We start from the raw sequence: 25,928 nt of genomic DNA on the forward strand, positions 1-25,928 counted from the left end.
CTGATAGAGTTTCTAGCGTTTTAAACACCAAGGAAGAGGAAACCACAGGCGTGGAACTGTACTTCCATTAGCCGCATGCCGGACAGTGTGGGCCTTTCTGACTGGGGAGGGGGATGAGGGGGCTTGTTAAATCTTATCTTCTGAGGAAAATCTCCAACAACTCTCAGCGGAGTTGCTTGCCATAAGCAGTGTTAATGAGGGACGTCACACCGGATATAGCACCTGTCATACCTGGCCAGGAGAAGAAATTCTCCTGAGGGTCCCTAAGAGGGACCTTTGCATCCAAAGCTCAAAATGGCTCTCTGGGACGCTGGTGGGACTCCCTGGTTACCCGTTGGCACTGCCTGCCACCTGAACTGAGAACCAAACAGACCTGGTGATCAGCTGGTCTATCACTCATATTTTACACAAGAGGAAATGTAGGGTCAGAGAAGTTCAAGGACTGGCTCAAGTCACGCAGCTAATGAAAGGTGGCAAATCTGGAACCTGATTTCATGTCTTTAAATTTAAGCCAAGTGCTTTTCACCGTACCGCTGGGCTATGGCTTAGAAGAGGTGTGGGGGGAGGGAATGGGAAAGAAAAGAGAGTTATTAAAAGGAGATTGGGGCAGAGAAGGAAAGAGAAGGTCAGGACTCACTTCCGTGGAACGTTCAGGAAGGCAGCCATTGAGAGACCAGACTTAGCTTATTTACTGTTCTCTCCCCCAAATTCTAGATATATATCATCTCCTGGTTTACACATTTATTTTTACTTTTGCTACCATAAGAGTTAGGAAAACAAGGTATAAGAATAAGATTTTACTTATTTCTTTTTTAAAAAAATGTAAAGAGGGCTTCCCTGCTGAACCAAGGGTCTAGTGAGACACAAAAATACGAAATCATTGTCAACGAGATCGGAAATTCAGAAATGTTTGGCAAGGCATCGGCAAAACATCTGCGCATTCAAACCAGTACCCCTTAGCACTATTCTGACGTTCCTAAAGCTTCACCAGGCACTCAGCGCCTTGAGAGATGTTCGAGTTCACCCTTACCCACCATGTTGAAAACACGAAACTCAGTATGTTCTACAGATCAAATGCAACTCTCTGAATCTGGGTTTTTTCAGGACCAGCCATGGCCAGACATGGGGAAAGCAGGTGAAAGAGGACACCTGTAGGGGGCAGGCCTCCCCTTCTGCCGTCATCACGTAGGACTTCCAGTGGGCAGCCCATCCCAGGATGCCAGGCTTCCTGAGCAGGCTGCAGGATTTCCTGTGCGTAGCCCAATGTTGCACATAAAACAAAGAGACCTGTCTCACAATATCAGGGGGTCGGGCAAATGAGGTTGCACACCTGCGCTTCTGGTTGTCTGCAGTCTGTTTGGGTTTTACGTAAGAGTGTCTGCTGTGGCCCTATCATCACATGAGCTGACCCTTCTCAAGATAACGCAAAGCTAAAAATAGTACTCGAGGTTTGACGGAGGTGACGAGAGCTTTTCCTAAGTCACGCACAAAAACCATTCTCACAACATAAACCTCACTGCTCAGATGGGAAAACCTGAATGTTTTAATTTACTCAATGTTACTTTTAAAGGACAGGAGATCGGCAACTCTAGACGAGCAAGTTTTCAGAAGCTGTCAGTGGAGAGGTTCCAGCTGTAGGCATGGGAGGGCGATTTTATGGCAAGGCTGCCGAGGCCCCCTCTTTCCTCAGTAGCTGTCGGCGGCAGGTCCCTGCCGCTCCAGCACAGGTGGCCTGATCCACCTGGAGCTCTGAGTGGTTTTCCTTGCCGAGGAGCTCTGTAATGAGCCGCCACATTTCTCTGTAATGGGGTGCGGCCGCAGATGCAGACATAATAAGGTTTCCAGGACTTTAGTAATCTTTGCCAGTGCCAAGGGCTTTGGGGTTTCACAGGGCTTTGTCCTGTGATTCGAACGTTTATGTGGTGAGAGGTCGGAAGCAGCACCTGGGGCAGCCAGGCCCCTGGATTTTTATGGTTCTGGATAAAACCACTCACAGATCCATCACGTGGCTTTCGATGTGTCTCTTGTGAGTCAGGGGTATGGCTGGACTGTGCCTGGAGAGGTGACCCTGAGTTGCCTGTGAGGGCCTGCGGGCTGGTACCCCCCCCAACACACAACTGCCACCACCTTCCCTCTCTGCTCCGCATCGCAGGCAGCAGAACCAGGGACGGGCCTGCCTGCAGCCTCCCCCACTCTCTATGCTATCGTTTTGGACTAGAACTCAGAGCTCCCAACAGCAGGTTTAGTGATGGCGCTTATCCCCACTGTACCCCCTTTCAAATAGACCAATGTAACATGGGCCACACACCTCTGTCACCCTTCCCACAGCTTCCCGGACTCCGGGCCCTGAGGAGAAACCAGGAATGGGAAGTTCTAATACCGGTTATGACCATTTCTGCCAAGTCATGTGGACCCGGCTCCAGTTTCCACAGATCTTAAAAAAAGAGCTGCCTTCATGGTCTCATTGAGTACCCAGTAGCAAACAAGAGCTAATTAAAAAATATCTCAATCAAAATAAGCAAGTCTCAGAATGTGGGGACAACTGAGGTTCTATAAATGCTAAGAAGATTGATTTGGGTTTAACGGTAACCTGTGGTTGCACCACCACAAAGCAACTTCAGGAAGTGCTGGGGGCACCGATAGAGAGTCCATTTGGAAAGTGGGCAAGATAGAGCAGAGTCATTACGCAGGACTGAGTGCCTCAAAAAATGTGAATGGGGAAGCGTGTTATAGGAACTGCCACCCAGGGTCTGACCCATGTTCTGTTCGCCCAGTGTTCTGGAGTTTGAAAAAATGATTTCATTCAACAACTTTTGAATTCATGTATTTGCTCAATATGACGTATGTTGGGGAGTTCCCGGTAGTGTCACCCCACCTCCAGCCAGCATGCTCTGTCCATCCCTCATGAGTGCTTACAGCTCACATCTCATTTCAGAGCTAAACCCAGGTTCCCACGTCACCGCCACTCTCCCCTGGCTGGCGGGGCACACGTCCAGACGTCAATCCCGGATTTGTGAGCAGAGGGGCCCTCTCACAGGAGGGAAAATGAAACCATGCGTTTTTAAGTTCCTTTTCACTTAATGTATCAAACTAATATGCTGAGGTATTTTCTGTATCGCAAGGGACCATTTGGTAGAAGCTTGCATGGAATAAGCATTTAATGTTTACTGAATGAATGTATAATAAAGCTGAATCTCTGAACACTTAAGTAAACATAGCTTATTAGAGGGAAGGCAGCATGGTATCTGGTAAGGAAAAATCACGCCTCACTAATCTCCTTGAGTTCTTTGAGCAGATAAATAAGCATATGGATAAGAGGGAACCACAGAACCCAATTTAATTTGACTTTCAAAAACCTGTGAGAAAATCTCACTCTAAAGACAGTTTTTTAAAAATTGAGTCACTAAGGGTTGTTTTATCATCAATATGGAATTGATTTAAAGATTGTAAACAAGGCTAAAGATAAGTGGATACATTCCCAGATGGAAAATTATAAACATTGGGGTTTCCTAGAGATCTAATTTTCAATGGGCCTTTTCCCATGTTTATGAATGATCTAGACGAGGTGGTATATACTGACTCTCTGCGTTTAGGTAATGCCTAGTTTTTCTGGGAAGATGCAGCTGGTAAGTGTTATAAGAGTTCAGAGAAGGGGAAAAGTAGATGTGGATTGAGGTAGAGGAGGCTTCATGGAGAAAGCAGAATTTGAGGAGAGTCTTGAAGAATAGCTAGGGTTTGGATGGGTGCGAAAGAGGTGGAGGTTCTCCTTTTTAATAGCAGCTAATTCACGTTGAGTGCTGGTCGCGCCTGCGTATACGGCAGGGTTTACACGCGTGATCTCATTTAGCCCACAACAGCCCAGGAGTAAGGTAAGTCATTTCCCCATTTTCCAAAGGAGGAATGAGAGGCTTCAAGAAGTGAAGCAGATGCTCAAGCTGACGTTGTCAGTCAGTAGAAGATCCTCTGTTACGCTGCCTCCGAGTCTAGTGGGAGTACCAGCGTGAGCAGGGCTCGCCAGAGCAGGTTACAGGAAGAATGGAGAGGCTGGTGTGACAGCTTGTATTGGGGAGCTGTGAGGGGTGAGGGGGAGCTTATGAAATGTATCTAAAATACAGAGACCCTTAAATCTCACCGGGGAGGCGTGAACTTTCTTCTGAGGAAAGTGTCTTCATGCAAGAAGGAAATGAGAACCGTATTCTGAGTGTGAGGCCTAGAGACCTTTGTGTAGGCCTTGGGAAAAAATAGGGAGGACAGACAAATGGTTTGGAGGAGGACTGGACTGAAGGTGGGGCAACTTTATTGGTGCCTTCTGCTTAAACGTGTGTGTTGAGTGTGTGTCTGCCACTAGTGTATCAATTAAAGGGCTGCCCTCTTCCACGTCAGCTCTTGGGGTCTCATGCCCTGCTGACATCTGTGTGTCATGTGAAGTAATTTGGAGACACGTGGCTGCCATGTCCCATCTCACTGCTAGGAGGCTAAGGGTACTCAAGAACCACGGCGGGCTCTCGGAGTGCCTTTGCTGCCTGCTGGGACACGGCTTGCTGGTCCGAGACCTGTGACTCACTGGCTTCCTCCACCTCTTTAATCAACACTCTCTGCTGAGTCTGGCAGAGCAACAATCTACAGCTGCATTTAACCATCAGACTCGGTCTCTAAGAGCCTGATGCCACAGAAGACCTTCAGGGGACTGTGACCAGGGCAGTGCCGAGGTAGCATTTGGGGAAGAGAATCTAGAGACAGCAGAGAAGTAGCTAAATTTCTGCACCTTCTTCAGCCATCCTTCCAGGTCACCTCCTTCTGGTGGCTGCGTGGTATATGGCATGGGGCATGGTGCTGTGGGGCTCTGGGAAGAGGAACGTGTTTTGGGGGAGCAGCCAACTACTCAGTGAAACCTTGACAATCCAGAAATGTCATTGAGGCAGCTGTTAGAGTAGAGGCAGTAAAAAGAGTCCTGGACTTGAGTTGGGAGATGACATCGGAATCCCTGTCCTTCCTCCTATTAGTCATGTGACCAGGGTTGTCAACCTCTCTGAGTCTTAGTTCCCTTTTCTGTCCAATAGAGATGATAATGGTGCCCATCTCTTAAGTTCTCATGAAATTTAATGAGAAAAGCCCACTCTGGTGGCTCCATTAGTACAGAACCTGCTGGGAAGGGGTGCTGATTCCTTTAAGACTCAGCCCCAGACATCTCCCATCTAATAAGCCTTCTTCTGTCCCCACCCTGGATGGTGCAGTGTTTTCCACTACAGCAGCACTCACCCTACCATGTTGTACTGGTCTCTCTGCCTGTCTGCCTCTGTCACTAGACTGTGAGCTCCTGGAGGACAAAACTGCAAATCATAAAGAGTCTTCTGTCTCTTTATAATCAGTACCTAGACCATGCCTGGTGTATGGCAAGGATACAAAAGTTTGCCAAATAACCAACAAAAGAGTGACTACATTATCTACTATTTCTATAAGAACAAAAGATGAGTTTAATTGGACAAAAAGAAAAAAAAAGCTGGCGCATAATGATTGTCAGAATTCTCACAAGCAACTGTGTATTAATTCACTTTAGACTCTTTTTAAGAATCAACATAAAGGTTCTTGGTCTTCGCTGCTAGAATTCCTATGTCCCCATTTTTGGCAGATGGGGACAATACTGACCTCTGTCATTTTCTGCCACCTCTTTCATTCTTTGGGATTTCTCATCAAAGATAAAAAGTAGGATATTTACTTTCTAAAAATGCTGGAGTATGTATATCCTTTAGTGGATTGGAGACTTGAACTGACATAAAAGGGCCCTCTTACAGACTCCTCCTGCTACTTGAGGACAAATTTCCTTTGTAATGTTGCTTGTCTTCCCTTTCCAGCCTTAAGACTTTTATACTCTCTGGGAAAGATGTAAGCACAAGAGGCTCAAAATTTGGCTTTCCCTCTGATATTTATTAACCTCGCTCCATCTTTTCTCCATCACTTGGCCTGTGCTCTCTAGCTTTGAACACAGCTTTAAAAAACCCTCCTGGTTTTACCATTTTTATTAACCACAACTTCTCCTGAGCTTTAGCTTTTTTGAAGCATGTCTTAAATGTAAATGCTATTCTTTTGTGCCAGGCCTGTACATCTCTTTTGAAAACCTAAATTCACTGGGGAGCTCAGTTTTGAGTAGAACTGCTCTAAAGCCGAGAAGAGGCCCAATCACATCCCTATTAGATGTGAGGTGCAGTCCTTGCATCTGAGAATGATTCCCCATCCATCCATAGGCAGAAAGAGGACTACATACCATTCTGTTGGTAAAATTACTGAAGTTCTCAACCAACACCTGTTTGATCATGTTTGGCTCAGAGATAACGATGAACATTCGACGGCCAAGGTAGTACCTGGGAGGAATCAAAGAATTACTTTAAAATGTGTGGTTTTTACCTACCCCGTTCTGCTTTCCCAAAAAGAATTCACAGTGGCTTAGAAAGAAGGATAACAGATAAAGAGGAGGTACACATGTGGAGAAGACGGGGTGATGCCGGTACAGCACTGTAGCCATGATGCCGTAACATCAAATATCATTCCGCAGACGTTTACAGAATCCTATCTTGTACCATCTCCTGGAGATTCTGGGATGCATACGGCAGAGTCCTCCCCTCCCCACCCCCCAAGGAGCTCATAGCCTGATTAAAAAAAGACAGATCTGTACATTTAGACACAATAATAAGGAATTCATAAGATCCAGTAGTGAGACTAAGAAGGAAAATGGCAGAGGTCAGTGTTGTCCATATTGTCCAAAGATGGAGAGCTAAGCATTCTAGCCAAAAAAGATGAATCACTTTTATATCTTGATTATTGGGAGAAGTCTGAAGTGGATTAGTAAACATTTGTGAGAATTCAGGAAAGATTAAACCAACTTGCTGGGGAAGGGCTGACTATTTGGTTGTCACACCTGTATATGAAGGCGTTCAATAGGTAACTTATGACATTAATGAAGCAATGGAGGAAAGGATGAACCAGTCAGCTGGTACTGGTGAACTCTCGCTGGAGACAGGGCATCAGTACATGTCTTCTTATATTTATTTATGAAAGTGCCGGGGGGAACAAAGCAACCAAGATCCAGGCACAGCCTTCAAGGGTCTCACAATCTGGTGCGAGTAACGTTTAGGCATTCAGCACACAGTATGACATCTGGCAAGCATGGGTCCCATTGGGGACGCACCCAACTCAGCACTTGGAAAACTGAGAAGAAAGGCTTCCCAGCGGTGGTGGTTCTCAAAGTGCATTCTGAAGGATATACAGGAATTAGTCCAGGAAGATGGCAGGTAAAGGGGGTGAGGGTGTATCAGGCAGAAGAGTCAGCTGTGCAGCTGTCTGGGGACGTTCTCCTCAGCTACCAACTGTAAAGCCAACGAGAGTCATGACAAGTGGGCCCGCTGCATAATGCCATGTTTTCAGTCTGTAAAATTATGCTTTTGGGATATAATTTGATCACTGGCATATTCAGCTCAGAGCAGTAAGGAATAGATTTTAAAGGGTAAAGTCATAAGATGTGACAGCAGCAAAATTTACTCTGAATTCTTATTTAGTCAGAACTTGTCATGACCTAAACATGGCTGTAATGTTTTAACTCTTCCATTTCTCACTGACTAGGGGAAAAATGAAAAAAAAAAAAAAAAAAGCACTTTTGGCAAGTATTAGGCACTCAGAAAACATTCACCTGAGTGATGACATTTTCTGAAACTGTTGGGGAAATGTTTGGGACACAGGCGTTCAACAAATGTGGCAGAAGGATACTAACTAGTATTTATTGGTTTTAACCAAAGAGACCAAAAATAACCCAATAAGTCCATAAACCAATCATTTTATAAAATTTATGAGGAGTGTGTTATGGAATCTTTTGAGGATCTAGTGAAAGCTGTGGACATTTTCCTAAGAAAAATGGACATTCACAGCATTTTGTGTACAATTTGAGTTCTTGGACTCCTGAAGCCCATTCTAGAGCAAAGCTTCTCAAATGTAAAATGTGCTCAAAAGCCACCTGGGTTTGAAGAAATAATGGCTGAAAATTTCTTCAATTTGGCAAAAGACATACACTTGCAGAAGAAGCTGAGTAAACCCCCTATTGGAAAAACCCAAAGAAATCCATGCCAACACACATCATAATTAAACTTCTGAAAACCAAAACCAGAAAAAATCTTGAAAGCAGCCATCGAGAAATGATGTACTGTCTATAGAGAACACCCGTTCAAAAGGCAGCAGATTTCTTATCAGAAACCATCGAGGCCAAAAGAAATCGGCATTTTTCAAATGCCGAAAGATGAGAACTGTCAATCACAAGTCCTATATTTGGTGAGAATATACTACCGGACAGAAGATGAAATAACAGCATTGTCAGATGAAGGAAAACAAAGAGAATTTGTCACTACTATTAAGATCTACCCTGAGAGATGCATCATGTTCATGGATTCGAAGACGCCATGCTGTAAAGATGTCAGTTCTCTCAAAACTGATCCATAAGTTTAATGCAATTCATATCAAAATCACAGTAAGAATTTCTGTAGGCGTAGACAAGTTTATTTTAAAATTTATATAGAAAGGCAAAGGACTTAAAATAAAATCAGTTGTGAGAAAGGAGAATGAAGTGGGAGGAATCGGTCTAACAGAATCCAAGACTTGGCTACAGTTGGCAAGACTGTGGTACTGGCACAAAAATAGACACATCAATGAATGGAGCAGAGTAGAGAACCCAGAGAGAGGCACACACAAATATCCTCAACTGATTTTTGACAAAGATACAAAAGCAATTCAATGGAGGAAGGATAGCCTTTTAACAAGTGGTGCTGGGGCATTGGACATATGCTGGCAAAACAAAATGACCTCACACTTTATACAAAAATTAACTCAAAATGGATCACACACTTAAATGTAAACCATAAAAGTTTTAGGAAAAAAGGAGAAAATCTTTAGGAGTTAGGCAAAGAGTTCTTAGACTTGACACCAAATCTATAAAAGACAAAAAAATCAATAAATTACACTTCATCCCCCCAATTTTGTTTTTCTCTGAAAGATCCTGTTAAGATGAAAAGACAGTCTACAGACTGGGGAAAAAATACGTGCAAACCATATAGCTGACAAAGAACTTGCATCTAGAGTATGTGAAGAACTCTCAAAACTCAAAAGTTAAAAAACAAACAATTCGATAAAAAATGGGCACAAGACATGAACAAATATTTCATTAAAGAGGAAATACCAAGTAAGCACTTGGAAAGATGTTCAACATCATTAGCCATTAAGGAAATGCAATATTAACCACACATCTATCAGATGGCTAATATAAAAAATAATATCAAATGCTGATGAACATGTGGAGAAAATGAGTCCTTCATACCTTGGTGGTGTGAATGTAAAAAGGTACAGTCATTTTGGAAAACAGTTTGGCAGTTTCTCATAAAACTAAACACGTACTTACTACTATATGACCTAGCAATGACTAGCACTCTTGCATATTTATTCCAGAGAAATGAGAACTTATGTTCACACAAAAACACGTACATGAATATTCATAGCGGCTTTATTTGTAATAGACAGAAACTGAAAACAACTCAAATGTTTTCAAACAGGTGGATGGTGAAACGAATTGTGGTACATCTGTACAATGGAATACTACGCAACAATAGAAAACCCAAACTATCGATACCTCGAGGAATTTTGCTGGATCTCCAGGGAGTTCTGTGAGTGAAAAAGCCAATCTAGAAAGATTCCATTTTCTTTTAATTTTAAAAGTTTGTTTTCCAAAATCTTCTGCAATCTCTGTCCTTCCTTTTGAGAAAAAGTTTTCGAGTATTGTCTGATTCCATTTATATAGCATTTTTGAAATAACAAAGTTATAGAGATGGAGGAGAGATAAGTAATTGCTAAAGGTTAGGTCCGGGGTGGTAATGGATTGGTGTGTCTATAAGGGTTAGCACGAGAGAGCCTTATAGTGATGAGACACTTCTGTATCTCGTTACAGAAACCTACACATGTGATAAACTTGCATAGAATACTACACACACACACACACACACACACACACACACACACTCACACACACACAGAAACCTTATAAAAATCCAAATAAGCATAGTGAATTGTCCTGATGTCAAATTTCTGGCTTTGCTAATGTACTCTAGTTAAAAGAGACTACCATAGGGAGAGACTGGGTAAAAAGTACGCTGTGCAGTTTTTTCTTTTTTCGCAACTTTCTGTGAATCTATGACTATCTAAAAAAAAAAAAAAATTTTTAACTCACCTGGCAGCTTAATAAACTATATAGTCATAGCTCGGCTCCTCACCAAGTCAGATCTGGTAGGCCTGGGTAGGGCCCAAGAATCTGCATTTTAACAGACTCTCCAGATTCTAATGAAAATTCCTCCGATGCAGAGAAACGCTGCCTAATGGCAGTGGTTTTCAGCCTCAGTGGCTCATCAAAACCATCTGTCCAGCATTCAGAAAATAAGGATGGCTGGCCCCACCCAGACCTAGCTGACCGGAAAGGACTGGGACCCAGTGATTCCTAATTTTGAGAAGCTCACCAGGGGACCCTGATGTGATAACAATAACCAGGTTAGGGACTCACAAACCCCAAATTATAAACCCTGCTCTGTATTTAATTAAAGTTCACTCCCATCTCATTTCCCTAAATTCTTAGATCTAAAAGGAAAATATTTACACTGGGGTACAAACATATTTTGGTAACATATTTGTATTGATTTAGTTATTACCAAAATAATTTTAAACATAATCTGGATTTTCAAAAAAGCAAAATAATACTTCTACATTCAAATGAAAGTTGTCTTCCCATGTGGGCAGCTTGGGAGTCTTTGTTCTTTTTTCTAGTAATATTGCAAATGCTAAAAACAATTTTGTCACAATTCCTTTAGAATTGCTTCAGAGCTGGTTTATGAACCTCATGAGAAAACTGGCCCCATTTTACATGTAAATTGTGTAATCTTGTGAATTTATATTTACACAAATGCTCATCTGTAGTTTGAGGAGCTCCTGGAAAGATCTTGAAAAGAAAAACATGTAAATGAAGCTTGTTTTCCAGGCCTTCCTTTCCAGTTTCTGGGATGGTCCCATTGTTTTGTTCTGCCCAACCCTCCTTGAGGCAGAATCTCCCCCATTCCTTGCAGTTCTGGAGCAGCTGTCAGTGATTGCACCCTGTCCCTCTGGTCATGAGGAAGGACACACCATCCATGTGTGGCCGATCATAGTATCTCATCCCCTTGGCAATAGTGACTGGTCCACAGAGTGGACACATAACCCAGTCAGGGCCAGTCAGAATCCTTCATTGGAATATATACATCGAGGCTGGGCTGAAAACGCTTGTCTTCCTCCCGGAGCTGCTGAACTAGCCATCTTTCTATTAGTAGTACATGGCAAGAACTCTACAGAAGGGGCTGGCAGAGACCAGCAGAGATTTAAGATACACAGAGAGTGTTGAGATAGTACATACAAAGTTCGGTTCAAGGCTTTGCCCCCTGGAAGCCTTTCTTGGATCCTCCAAGCTTGAGTTGATTTGTCTTTAAGTTCATTTGAGGTGGATTTCTATCACTGTAATACAGAAGTCCTAACTAATATGGTGCCCCCCCACTTCTCAACCTTGTGAATACCTGATGTCATTCTGCCTCTTAAAACATACTTCTCCAAGAGGGTCTGGCCTCAGTTGTGTACACTGGTATGAATGTATGTCAACATTTTACTGCTTCCTGAGATGGGTGGTGCCCTGCAAAGCAATCTGCACTAGAGCCCAGGAGGCTGGGTCCGGGGTCCTTCAGCTCAGCTACTCACCCAGAAAACCATCAGAGGCAAACTCCATAAATACCCTGCACTTCAGCTTCCTTATTCTTGAAATATGGGAGTAAAACTGGGCAATCTCTGTCGTTTGCTGTCACTTAAAATCCTATAATTCCTATGAATTAAAAAGGAAATTAAATTATGGTCTTTGAATTTTAAGTCTGTTCTCTATCGGGTGTGAAGGAACTTCCTATATCAGTGAAACCAGTCAGTGGAGTATTTGAATGGGTTGAGGACCCTTCTCAGAACCTTCGAGGTAACCACCATGGTGAGCCTGTATTGAGTTCTCACTTCCTGTCAGGCCTTGTTATAAGTTCTTTGCATATATTATCTCATTTAATCCTCCTGGGAAATGGACGGGGTAGTTATTATACCCACTTTTCAGAATAGGAAACTGAGACTTAGGTTAAGTAATTTGCCCAAGATAGGGACTTGATCCCAGCCTGACAGCTGCCAAAGGCTGGGCGCCTTGCCACTGACCAGACTGCCATCTCCTCCAGCAGATCTCCTCCCAGGCCGGCCTGTCTGCGGAACAGCTCCAGTGCTGAGAAAACAGCCAGGCTCCAACTGTACAGACTGTCTTTTAAAGGTGGGAATTCAAAGCAGCTTCTTGCTTAATGGACCAGAACCACCCTGCAGCCCATTACCAAGGTAAGTTCTTGCTTCCTCTAATCCAAATATATTTATAGTCACCTTTTGGGGCAAAAAATTCTTAGCCAATTATTCATTTATATTTATGTATGCACATAATAAGAATTTGCTTATTCAACCCCAAAGCACCTGGTTGAAGAGAAAATCGAGGCAAATCTGGGAGGTATTGTGGAGACAAAAATAACACTTGTTTGACTTGTTTAATGAGTAGTTTTCTTTAAAAAAAACAAAAACTGACCATTCAGTTCAGCCAAAATAGTTCACATCTGCCTTCTGGGAATTGAGGCAGGCTAGCCTGCTGGTATTAGCCCATCGGCTGCCTGGCCCTATTCCAGAGGACCACCCCTTTCAGGGGTGACCAAGCTATAAAATCTGTTCATCGGAAGACTCCTAGAGGTACCAGCATGAAAGGGTGTCCTGGTTACACAGCTGAATGGAAAAGCATATCATAAAATGGTACATATAGTTCTGCATGTATTTGACTATTAATTAGTTCATTCATCAAGCATTTATTGAGCATATTCTCTGTGTCAGGCCCTATGGTGGGGCCTGTTAATAATATTCCTGGAAAAAATCTGGAGGAAGATATATTAGATAGCTAAAAGGGCATATATCTACAGCAGGAAATGAAGGGGGACTGTTACTTTTCACGTTGTATATCTCTTTCATGTTCTAGTAGTTTATAATGATTGCATGTGACTTTTGTAATAAGCAGAAGAAAAAAGGGGGAAAAAGGGATTTGTCACTGGATTGGCCCCACTGTTTCTGTCAGGCGTCGGGGTGAGGCTGCCAGGACTTGGATTGAAGGCCCTGCCCTGTGATTTAACAGCTGTGTCACCTTGAGGAAACCATAACCTTCTTGTTCCGGTTTCTTGGATAAAAGAGGCTGATAACCTCCTCATCAAAAGTGAGGGGCCCTGCAGTTATCTGTGGTTCCCCAGATTTGCAGTATTTCTCCAACTTTGCACTCCTGTGGGTGGCTCATACCTGCTCGTGCCACTCTATAAGGGAGGAAGAAGCTGGGGAGGGAGTGGCCCCGGGAGACCAGGTGATATGCCGACTCCCTTCCCACGTGGGCAGAAGGACTCTGAGTGCACATCTGTGGACCTGGTTTCCACGTAGAGATGGAAGGATGGATGGGGGTCTCCGGCAGCTCTGACAACTGCTGAACACCAAGCATCTGATAAATCCTTGTCTCGGTGACAGTTTTATCTCCCAGCAGATTGAGATGCTAAAAGGGAAACTGCTGTCCTGGGCTTCCGTCTAACCTCTGGCCTGGACTCTAGATGTGGACATGGCAGGAAGCTTAGTGAGGAGAGGTGGGCATAGCCTCCTGGAGAGCACAGGTGTGTGTCTGAGGCTCAACTTCCCGAAAGTGTACAGAAAAGCAAAGTGGAAGTCCAGTGCTGGGAGTATGTCCTTGGGCGTTTGGCTCTCACAGGGGTGCCCCTGGGCGGGGCGGCCACGCAGTGCTGTGGAGACAGCGTGCTGAGGAATCCTGAGGATCTCTCCCTGCTTGGCTCATTGGGGCCTCATGCTACCTAATCTGTCATTAGAGTAGGGGTGGCTGGAGTTAACTGAGTGGCAGAACAGACGTGAGCCGCTAGGGACATTTTTCTGGAGGAGCCAGTGACACAGTCACAGGCTTGGAATCTGGAGCTGCTTTCTCCCGACTCCCATCTGTTACTTTGAGCAGCGTGTACATTACCTGAGAAGGAAAGCCTCAGCATACTCAGGCCTGGGGCCTGACCCTGAGCGCACAGGCCCTACAGAGCTTGATGGACTGAATCAGCCCTTTTTCATCCCTTTTTCTCCTTGGGGTCCATTTGGCTCCATTCTCCTGCCCTCGTCACACTGGTCTCCCACTTCCTGGCCAGATGTGACCTCCCACTCAGAGACTGATGTCTCCGTCATTCTGGCTTCTGTTCCTGATCTGCTGCTTGTCTACACATGGGCCCCAACTCAGTTTGTCCACTTAGGACTTTGCAACATGCAAAGCCCATTGTATGACTCCTTTATTTAAAACCCTTCAATGGTTTGTCGTCATCAAGCCCTTTGGGAGTCTCCAGCATGGCGTACAGCATCCTTCATGCCCTGCCTTGCTCTCCAGCCTCTCCCCTCCCTACTCCTCATCTCCCCAAGAACCAGGACTGACGGTCAATATGATCTACTGAAAACCCTCCACCATCTCTCACCTCCATACCTTTGCCCATGCTGTTCCCCCTGCCTTCCTGGAACAGCACTCTTCTTCTCCTGCCTGGTTAACTCCTAGAGGTTCTCCGCTAATTGTAATGGTTTGTTTTCTGGGTTGCCTTTCCACTTGACTGTGAGTGCTTTAAACACAGGGCCGTTATCTCATTTATGTTTGATGTGTGGCGTTTATTACGGTGTTGGATGTGCAGGAGAAGTTCCGTGTTGTAAATGGAGCATACTGTGTTCTAGTCCCAATTCTAATGCTGTTGGGGTCAGGCCCACTCTCTCTCACTAGGACCACTGCAGTGGCTCCCCATGGAGGCTCTTTGCCTCCAAAGCAAGTCCCCCCTGAAGGCCAAATCTATCTTTGTAAAACAATTTGTGGGGCATTTGTTTTACTCTCCCAGAAAACCTCTAATGGCTCTCCATTGAAGCAGCGTGTGTAAGTTTCTTGGCCTATAACGAGGGGCCCGCAGGAGCTCGCAACTTCTCTCCCTGCCTCTCTGCTCTTCCACCAAGGTTCCCAAACCTTCTCAATTCGCGGCACTCTTAGTGACTCTAATTGTTCATGGCCCCGCAAGACCAGAAGAAGTCCCTAACAGTCTCATTTTTAAGCACTTAAGTCCAAACAACTTAATAAATATTCTTCTTTTAACAACGTAGTGGACATTTGAAAAAAAGAATACACATAAATTGAAAGTAGTTCTCAGAGTGACCAACAGATGTCGCTGTGTTCTCCATGAATATTTAAAATAATCCAGGAAGCCCCTGTGAGTTCACTGTGGTACCCTGAGGTGCCTTAGCACACAGTTTGGGAACCACAGCCACACACAGTTGCTCCAAAAAAAAGTTCTTTGCAGTTCCCCAGATTTGCAGTATTTCTCCAACTTCGTACACGATTTTCCCTGTGTTCTGTCTTGTTAGTTTGAAAAAGGCTTTCTGACAGCTCACCTGTCCCCTCTTCTGTGGAGTATTCTTGGATCCTTTACTCCTCGCAGTTTCCATAGCACTTTGTCCATTCCTCTATTGATCTGCATCTCACTCTATCTTATTTATTGACAGGCTCCTTACTACTCTGAGTTCTTCAAGAACAAAGCCCTGTCTTATTTTTTTCTTGTGTTCCCAAGAAGCGAGAGAGCGCCTTGTACATACGCATACACGGGAGGATGGTTTTGTGTCTGCCGTATCTGTCCTTTAGGACCGTGCTCAGTTACTGCCTTTTCCTAGAAGCTTTCTCGGCCTCCACTGGCACGTGATCCTACCCAACGTGTGGCTTCCGATTGTTGGTTCAGTCATGAGGTTTTTCAGACACTTACTACCTGGCATTCTTGGGCAACTTGGCCCGTGTCTGTGTTTTGCTTCTAAATGAGATGCCACTTTTCTTCAGGAAAAGAGACATGAATGATACATTTTTGGAAGGGAGGGGTGGTCTCTCGCAGGCTGTCAGCTCACTGCTGTACACGGAGGGGAGGCTGAGCTATCTGTTGAGTGGATGACGTCTAGAGTGGGGGCAGCAGTGAGTTCTTTCCGACATGGGGAAAACTGTCCCCTCTGTCTTTGTGCCGTTGGAAGACACGGACACAGACCTTGAGATGAGTGTGGGAAAGATGATAAGGGGCGGAGGGGTGAGGGTGTTGGCACCAAGATAGAAAGCATTGCATGTGGAGTTAGAGCTGTATGACTTTCAGCCAGTCCCTTGAGCCTTAGGGTCACAATCTTTACCCCTGGGAGATTTCGCAGGTATCAGGTAGAAAAGCAGGTCTCACTACCCTTCTTTAGGGATCTTCTTGGCAACACCTAGGAATATGCTTCGTCAGTCCTGAGGTGGGTTTCTGAGTGTTGTGAATAGGGAGTTAACGAGGATTCGGTTCGATTTCACACAAACCAGCCTGGAAGAGCTTCTTCATCTGTAAAGTACAGTGACCCTTCTAGTCCTGATGAGTTATGTCTGTGTCAAGCTACAGGAAAGCTTTTTCTAGAACAGAGCTATGGCTAAAGGAGGGAATTGGGCGGCCAGGGGGAAAATGATCTGAAACAAACCTGTAACGAAAAACCTTTCTACTTTATTGGATATACTCGCCTATTTAATTTATTCAGTTAATAAAACGTATTCCCTGGAGGGGGATAGGCAGAGGTAAGCTACAAACCAGTCTGCCTGTGTGAGCATGGATATATATGTATATCTCATAACAGTAAAAAAAAAAAAAAAAAAAAAAGTAATTAAGAGATGTATTGAAGTGTACAGAAATCCTGAAGGACACTGAGGATTCCAATTCAAGTTACTGTCCTTGGCGCAAATTGAATTCAATAGGGAATAGATAAATAAAAATAAAGAAAAAACAAATTCAGAACAGATGTTAGGCAAGCAATTTTTTTCACAGTAAGAATCATAAACATGAAGAACAGCCTATAAGGGAAAGTTGTTGATGCAAAAAGCATCAAGCCACTAAATAAATAGTTAGATGGCACCGCGGGGACAAAAACACACTAAAATAGTCATTTGGCTGTCCCTGAATGTTTGTGCCCACACAGTTATGCCCAGGCATGTAGATTCTTGGGAATTGGAGGGAACGGTGTGTATATGTGTGTGTGTGTGTGGGGGGGGGGGGTGTCCTATTGCATAGAATACATGCAGGACATATATTTATGTGACAGTTTATGGCAAAATCTCCTCTCCCCAGATGATATGTGGACTCAGAATCTGAACTGAGTGGCTTGACAAAAGCTAGAATCAGTCTGAAAAAGACAGTGCAGCCAAGGGAGGGACCTCATGCCACGAGAGAAATGTGTTATCCTGGGCTAGGTTTTAGAAAGCCAAGAGGGGTCACTTGGGAGAAAGGACAATTGATGGCGAAAGAATTTTAGACCCATTTGGGGAAGAAACAAGAAGCAGAGAAAAACAAAACAAAACATAAAAGCACAGATCATGGTATTTTAGAGAGAGAAGGAAGCTTCAAGACACTGATTCTAGCTCAACCCCCGCATTTCACAGCTAGGGAAATGGAAGTCCAAAGAGGTGAGGTGACTGGGTGGGCGCCACCAGAACACATGCCATCACCAGATCTGCCACTTAGCCAGGAGGGGGTGTGAAAGGCCAGAGGAACCCTTCCCCAGCTTTTCTGAGGACACAAGTGTGGGACTGGTGAAGGTCGCCCCACAGCTGGCCAGGGTCGGGCTCCTGAAGTAGGCACTCTCTCAGGATGCCAGCTGGGAGCAGAGGAATCAGGATTCAAACCCCTGCTCCTTGGGCGGGCTATGCTGACAGAGCGCTGAGTTCCTTTGATTCTACATCAGACCTGTGAGATGGGCAGGAGCTCGAGTTTTTTAAATGTGAGGATGATGGTGAAGTCACTAGTTCTAGTCCCAGGGCTGGGAACCACTGCGCTAAGACCAGAACTCAGATCTGGCTCTCAATTCAGGGCCCTTGCTGGCATCCTAGACCCACCCCCAAGAATTAGACTGGGGGAGAGGGCGACCGCTTGGAAATGAGATGTGAGATAGTAGCCCAGTAAGCACCCATATGCTTACATGGTGGAAAGTTCACGAACGTAATTGTCTGACCTCGTATGACCTGAGTGACCAGCTCACGCGGCCCACCTAGCAGGTCATCAGAGCAAAACCTTCCCTTATCCCATGGATCCCAACATGGCCTGACATGGTAGTAAACTATCTTTGTACTTTGATGCACTAACTACTGAAACTACGGAGCACAGGTCACCGATGGGGAAACGTCTCAGACCCCTCGACCCAAAGCCATTATTTTAGGATGATCGACCTCCCCCCAATTCCTTTGCTTATGTCCCAGGGAAATAATACTAGTTATCAAAAATCAGCAAAACAAGACCTTCATGTTTGAGATTTCCTTGGGGATAAATTTGTCTTGAACGATTCTTTTTGTCATTCCACAAATATTCCCTGAGGCCCTTTATGTGTCAGACACTGTTCTGGGCACCAGGAATATCAAAGCAGAGACAGAGTTCCTGTCCTTGAAGAGTTTGCATTCTAGCGGGAAACGAGACAATAAATAATGACGCATCCTATTATTGGGGTGCATGTCCTAAAGCAGGAGTATTAGAAGTGTGTGAGGAGCAACCGTCAGGAGCCATAGAATGGAGAAGTCTTCGGATTAATAAGGAGAACCCACACAGCCCTCTGACTAAACTATCATTCTCCTCTTAAAACCATTTATGTTTCCGTACGAATTGAAGGTAATGCGATCTTGACAAATTACTTGAGGTAGGATGCCCTGAAATTAAAGAGCTGGTGCCAGTGAGAGGAAAAAGAGAAGTATAGGCCTAGTGAACAAGAAAGCGGAAGTCAACAAGTCCCAGACCCAGAAGACTAAATTTATATGAGACAAAAAGACCACAGTGACCTGGTGGGAAAGAGGAAACTCAGAGAGGGCTGAAAGCAGACTTGAAAAGCAAACACATAAATTCTAAAGGGTTTGGCAGAGAGGAGATAAGGGAAGAAGGGGCTCTGGAAGGGGGCTACTGGGAATTATTAAAACAAACTGAATTTATGGGGCATTGCAAGCGTTTGTTGATAACAGGGCTAGTCTGGTAAAGAATGTACTCCTTGGCTTACAGTCAACAGGAAGTGGGGGCAAGATTCCCGGGGCCGTGCAGTCCAATCAGAAATGTGTGGTTCGCATGGGGTATTTGGGTTCCAGAGCACAAGAAATTTAAATTTCTTCTGGAGGTCACTGTCAAGGTTTGAAGGCAAGACGTAAAGGCCACTCAATCATGGTTAGAGGGAGCAATAAGGCATTGCTATGAAGTGTTCTCCAAATGTAAAAGGGTGCAGTCACTACAGAAAATGAGAGAGCAGTTCCTCAAAACCAATAAAACAGTAACTGCCATATGATCCAGCAATTCCACTTCTGGATATGTACCCAAAAGAATGGAAAGTGAGGGCTCGGAGAGTGGTGTACACCCGTGTTTATAGCAGCATTATTCACCATAGCCACAAGGTAGAAACAGCCCAAGTGTCCATTCAGAGATGACTCGATAAGCAAAATGTGGCATATATGGACAACAGACTATTTATTATTCAGCCTTAAAAAGGAAGGACATTCTGACACATGCTCCAACATGCATGAATCCTGAGGACATTGTGCTAAAGTGCCATAAGCCAGTCACACAAGGACACATACTGTGTGATTCCACTTATGCGAGGCACCTAGAGCAGTCAGATTCACAGAGACAGGAAGTAGAATGGTGGTTGCCAGGGGCCAGGGGCAAGACGGAACGAGGAATTATTGTTTAATGGCTACTGAGTTTCAGTTTTTCAAGATGAAAAGATTTCTGGAGCTGGAGGAGGATGATGGTTGCACAGCAACTGAATGTACTTAATGCCACTGGGCTGCACACTTAACAACGGTTAGGATGGTAAATTTATGGTGTGCATTTTGTATTTGTTGTGTGTATTTTACCATAATTTCAGAAAAGAAACTGTCCTCCAGCCAAATGTCTTTCCTGCCATCCTCAACACGGGATTTGCCCAGGAAGCAGGGAACCCGTCAGCCCTACCGCCATGGGTCATAGAGTTCATCCTTCCGGTCACGTTGTGGAAGCATGAAGACCCATTCCACCGACTCAGATGAAATCTTTGTCGGTGTCAGTTGGGTTCTTGGGCCCTGAAAAACAATCCTCATTAACAAGTATGGCTGAAGGAGGGTGGAACTCAAGATGCTAAGTGTCTGTGCAGGGTTTGATAAAGCACGGTGGTGGGCTTCTAGGCAAGGAGGTCAAGGAGCTGAGGCTTCTTTCCCAGGGGAGGGTCTGGGAGACCAAACTCTAGCAGAGAAGTCTAAGACTTTGGGAAAGCAGTTACGAGTCTTGAGGCTGGAGCCTTCTGGAACGATCCAGTGGCCATGTCAATCATGAGGCACAACCTTACAGTCTGGCAATGAGCCGGAGAAAGAACGTTAAGAGTTGTACATAACTTTCAAAGGGAAGGGGAAGGTCCATTCAACAATTGCCTCTCTGGTGGTTAATACGCACCAACCAGGCACTGCATTCACGATAGAGAAGGTAGAGAGGGGGATAACCTGGGGGGACCTGGATTTCCTTCCCCGGGGGGCCCTGTTATGGAAGGCAGTGGTCTTGATCCATACCTGGAACCCAACTCCCATACTACTGTAGCCTGAGTAGTAGCCAGCAGTGCTAGTGGGTGTTGCAACGCATAACACCATGTCTACCTAGCATGTGGTGACAGGCCATCCACCAGACACATGCTCAGGGCAAAGGTCAGTAAATTCCTCTTTCAGCCGAGGGAAAAATAGCATGATGTGTCCACAGTGTCCTCGTAGTGGTTAATATGGGGAACCTGGAGACCATGTCAGAGAGCCCGGCCTTTGTAAGGAGGCCAATAAACTCAGAGCCTTCCCCGGAGTAGGAAACGTCATAGAGTAGGCTGCAGAATTCCTGCCGTTTGGGGGCAAGACGGGAGAGAAGTTGTTAGGAGCGTGGTCTTGAGATGTGAAGAGTAATCAAGGAACTTAATCGTAACAGTTACGTTTCTGTGATCTGCCCCAGGCATGTAGGCAACACAACACCTGGCAGCGTCTTACTAGGGAATTAATTGGTGTGCACAGCCATAGAAATGTTACACATAAGACTAACCAGAAATGACTGGAACATGCAGGAAACAACCCAAACTCGAAAAGATTTAAGGGTCCTGAGGAAGAAAGAACACGGTCATTTTAAAGATAAACATTCGTTATTCCAAAGTTAGTAGCCTTTCAAATAATGTGTGTGATGGTCCATGACTTGTTTTAATTTGCACATGTACCTAGGGTTAATTTGGGTTCAACTTGTAGATACCTTTGCCGTTTGCCCTCTGGGAGTAACAAGATTTAAAACTGTATTCGGTTTTTGCAATCATCGAGGGTTCCAAGAATGTGTTTGGAAAAAGTCTCTCTGTTCACAGAATAGTGGTCAAAGAGGAACTTTAAACTCTATGGGAACTAAGCATCAGTTGCTTCTTTACACTGAGTAGTGGTTTTTTAAAAATTATGAAATCAAAGATGGATTGTCATTCTATTTTGGATAGAATAGGAATCTTACACGTGATCTCCATGAATTAGGGTTAAGAGCCCTCAACATTGGGTAAATGTGCACAGTTTCTTAAATTCTCTGTGTAAGAGTTCTTGACAGAAGATATATGTGTAATGCCATGTGCTATCTGGACCTCCTTCCAGATGGGAGAATGCCTTGGCAAATGCCACGGTGATTCATGGCTCTGTTACATAACTCTCTTTTGCATTTGGGTTGAACAACTTGGATTTGTTGCAGGTACAATTCAATTAAATATGGAATTCATTATTCGAAAATATTAGCTAGAAATAGAGCTTTTATGAAATTTTAATTTGAGACGTTCTATTGTTTGGGAACACATCTGTGCAGAGCTGTCATTTGGGGGATAAAAAAGTTCCTCGTGCCATATTTGATCATCACTGATGGAGAATGTGCTCCCTTCCACCCTGAGGCTGATTTACTGGTAGATTTTGGAAACCCACATCCAGGAATGCAGAACGGAAAACCTGTGGCTGACTTCCTAGCCTCCGAGACCCTCCACTCTTCCCAGCCGGGTGCTCACCTCCCAGCCTGTCCCCAGAAGTGGAACAACCCCTAGCGTCCTCAACCTCGGTCTGTTCCAGCCAGGATGGACCCTTTGTCCCCAGTTGATAACAGGGATTGGGTCTGGTTTCTGTTGGGTCTGCTTTCTGAGGCCTGGGCTTCACATCATGCTCAGTCTTAGGACTGGGTGTCTGCACGTGATTTGTCCCCAAGGCTCTTCTTATGCTCCTGCCAGACTCTCTCCTCAGGGCCCAGAACATCCCATAGTTGGGCCCTGATGTCCTCTGGCAGGTCTTCTTGATTCCTGCTCTTCTCAACGGCTGACTCCTGTCCAGCCAACACCTCTGTGGGCAGCTTTCTCCTGGACTGTCCATGATGGCCAGTGTTTACTAGAATAGGGAGTTATCAATGTCTTGCCCTTTAAATGCTGTGCTTTGCTCATCAGCTGGAACCTACTCTGTCAGCATCCATCCCTAGCCCACCCCAATGAATGGGACTACTTCCAGTTTCTAGGCCTTTTCCTCCTGCTGTCCCATCCCCTGGAAATAAGCAATCCACTGGTCTACATCTAGCTGAGATAGGATCTCCACACGAATTACTTAAACCTTTACACTCAATGCAAAAATCTTACAGATGTTTCTGATTGTCAACTAATATATTTTGGTAAGCTTTTTAGCTTGAAAGTTTCTGGGTTAAGGCAGGGAAATCATTTTAATAATGCTTGAACTTGTGGTTTTAAAGAAGATGGACGGTGCTGTTGGCCAACAAGTGCTAGACTGGGTCCATAGTCAGGTACGGAGACCCCGTCTCTGGGGGAACAGTGTTTCAGTTTAGATTAGACGTCATAGTGGGCTTTTTCAGATTTTTGTCAGAGGTTTCTCAGAATATTAAACCACAATGGGACAAAGTGAGGCTTCTAAAATTTTTTGAGGGTAGACTATTGAGGTTGAGTCATTAGTTTGTAGCTGTATGGAACTGGAAAGGACTTCAGATGTCATCTGGTCCTTTGCTTTTCAAATTGCTCATCTTGACTCGCTAGTGGTTATGAAACTAATTTAATGGGTTGTAACCAGCTTGTATTTGTTTTTTTCTTTTCTTTTTTTTTTTAAATGAGATAATAGACTAGAATAGATCACAGTGGATCTTATATAGTAAACAAGATACTGTTTTGTAAAACTTATTTCAGGGGTGTGTGTATGTGTATTGGATCACAAGATAAAATATATTATTTACAGAGGAGTATAATTAAAGTGTCAAAGTCACCGATCTGGTCCAAATCCCCACATTTTACATCTGAGAAAACTGAGGCTCTGAGGTTGGGAAGTGATTGGCCTAAATCCATTGAGCTAACAAGTGGCAGATAGAGAGTTAGAGCTGGAATTTGAAGCCCAGTTTCCTAGGGTAAGTTGGCAGTCTCTATTTGATGTTGTTCTACCCAAACAAGAGGAATTAATACAGGCTCTTGATCTTTAGGAGTGTGGATCACAAAAACTTGGACAGTGGTCGTTATTAAAATATGCAGCAACCACCACTGATAGGTTGTCATAGAATGAGGATGGCGGGGTAGGGTTGAAGTGGTGTGAGACGGAGGAGAAGAGGTCAGAAGTCTAGAAAAATGGGTAAACTTCAGAAGGGTCTTTGCATGAAGACTAGGAAGAAAGGTGGTTTTAAACCATGAGGAAGAACGGAAGCTTTGTGGTAATCCACCGTGTGGTACAGTAAGAGACCTTGGTGAGAGCAGGTAAGGTGAAGAGTGTATTAAAGGTTCATTCAAAAAAAGCAGGACTCTACTAGAATTCTTTTGTCCCTTTTTGGTTGAATTTGCCTATTTGAGGACAGTTGTTCCTTTGATAATTCTAGCTATTGGGCTATGCATTTGAAATGGTGATAATTGTCAGGTATCTTCCTGCTGACAACATTCTTTCTATTCTTAATAAAGGCCACCTAAAAAAATCAGCCTGCTATGTCAGGGTATTCACTTTGATAAAATAATGTGCCCCTAAAATGCAATAACAGTTTAATAAAGTCATTTTAAAATGTGCCTTTATAGGCCATGTGTTAGTGATGGATCTATTTTGGCCAGTGAAAATATTAATATTTAACTCACTGAATGACTCTCAATAATTAGGGCATACAGAGCATCAAGTTTCGTATTAATTTTGGTTCCAGACTCACATTACTTGAAACTGGTGATTCTAAGCTTTGCTTTCAACACGTTGATGAAAGACTCAACTTTTACCAAGTTGGCAGACCCAAATGTTGTCCCCAATCTGGCCTCGTAGAAATGTTAGGATAATTTAGGATTTCTGTGCAGAATTCCATAGTTTCAAGGATACTGTGTTCTCTTCATGATCATAGTATGTTTTCATTTTCATCAATTCCTCTTCAAACTGAGTTGCATTTTTAGGCCAAATACTTAGTAAACGAGCCTCATTCTGAGGCACGCACTCCAAACCAGCAACAGAAACTTCAAGTTCTGTTGCCGTGCATCAGTGTGTGTGAGGCTCTTCTGCCACTGTGGCTTTAATTCCACCTAAGAATCCTGCCATTCTTAGACATCTGTGATTCTGTCGCGCTCCGTCCAGTTTAGAAATGAGAACAATCTCCCCATATCAGCTGTCCAGTGTGAGTCTGAATCCTTGAGTTTTCTTGCACAGATCAGTAATAGTTTTCGTTCCACCCCATCCTCTGCCACCTTTTCAAGTCCAGGTATCTTGTGTCTTCTAAGTCAAAGAACAATCCCATAACATAGGGATACAACAGGCTGAGTCTTTCAGGGCCCTTTAATTCCTGGAGTTTTTGATCTATGGAAGTAGGCCAGCAAATCTCCCACACGTGGATGACGTAGCCCAAGTGGGCTGACTGCATCCAGGTGGACCATCTCTATGCTGCTCTTTAGCCTCATCTAAATAGTACATAAGAATGATGCTGGGGAAGGCTGCTTACAGAAGTTTTCACACTTCAGTCACTTTGAGAGCACACACTTACCTAACGGCTGGCACAGTGGAATCTGCGCTTCAAACAATGTTGAAATGTTGAAACGTCCTTATTGTTTTCATTGCTGATGCCACATGCTTTTCCATATGTATCCCAAAGTGCTCAAATACCTCCTTTATGGTGACAAGTTGCTATTTGTTGATGCATGCTAGCTAATTAAATAAAAACCGGTGCTAAAACCCTCCCAAGTTGGAGGCATGTGGGACCTGTCTACCTCCTGTGGGCATGAGCCTTGCATCTAAGTGCCAGGTCCTTTATACTGAGGGCTTTTTTGTTTGCTAAATTGATTTTTTCAGCGCAGGTTCCCCAGGTTCCCTGGGAGGTAGATTGCTTCAGATTCTGATACTTGCAGAGATATTCTTAGAACAGTCTACTGCTGCTGGGTACAAGATGCTACATGCATGATATTCAGACAGGGTATTCACTGAGGTACTGGCATGTCGTTTGGCAGAGGAACGGAGTAGAGGTGTCAGAAACACATATAGGAACTAATAAATGATAAAAGTGATATTTCATATCAATTGGAAAATGATGAATTCCCAGATTGAATTCCACCACCTGGAAAAAATAAGAGTGGATCTCTACTCCCACCTTTACCCTCAAATAAATTCCTAATTATATCAAATATCTAAAATTTTTAGATGAAATAAAAAATGTCACAAAACTGGAAGTTAAAAAATAAATCCTTAGTGGAGAAAGCCC

General features: G+C 44.1%; 1 protein-coding gene across 1 annotated transcript in view; it reads right to left on the reverse strand.

Moving 5' to 3' along the window:
- The window catches only part of TBXAS1 (thromboxane A synthase 1), a 132,877-nt gene that overhangs the window by 68,982 nt on the left and 37,967 nt on the right, over nucleotides 1-25,928 (reverse strand). The window contains exon 4 of the mRNA XM_033098624.1: nucleotides 6,263-6,359. Within this exon, the coding sequence (XP_032954515.1) occupies nucleotides 6,263-6,359 (97 nt within the window). The remainder of the gene's footprint in view (nucleotides 1-6,262; nucleotides 6,360-25,928) is intronic.

Source organism: Rhinolophus ferrumequinum, chromosome 26, assembly GCF_004115265.2.
Source record: "Rhinolophus ferrumequinum isolate MPI-CBG mRhiFer1 chromosome 26, mRhiFer1_v1.p, whole genome shotgun sequence".
NCBI lineage: Eukaryota > Metazoa > Chordata > Mammalia > Chiroptera > Rhinolophidae > Rhinolophus > Rhinolophus ferrumequinum.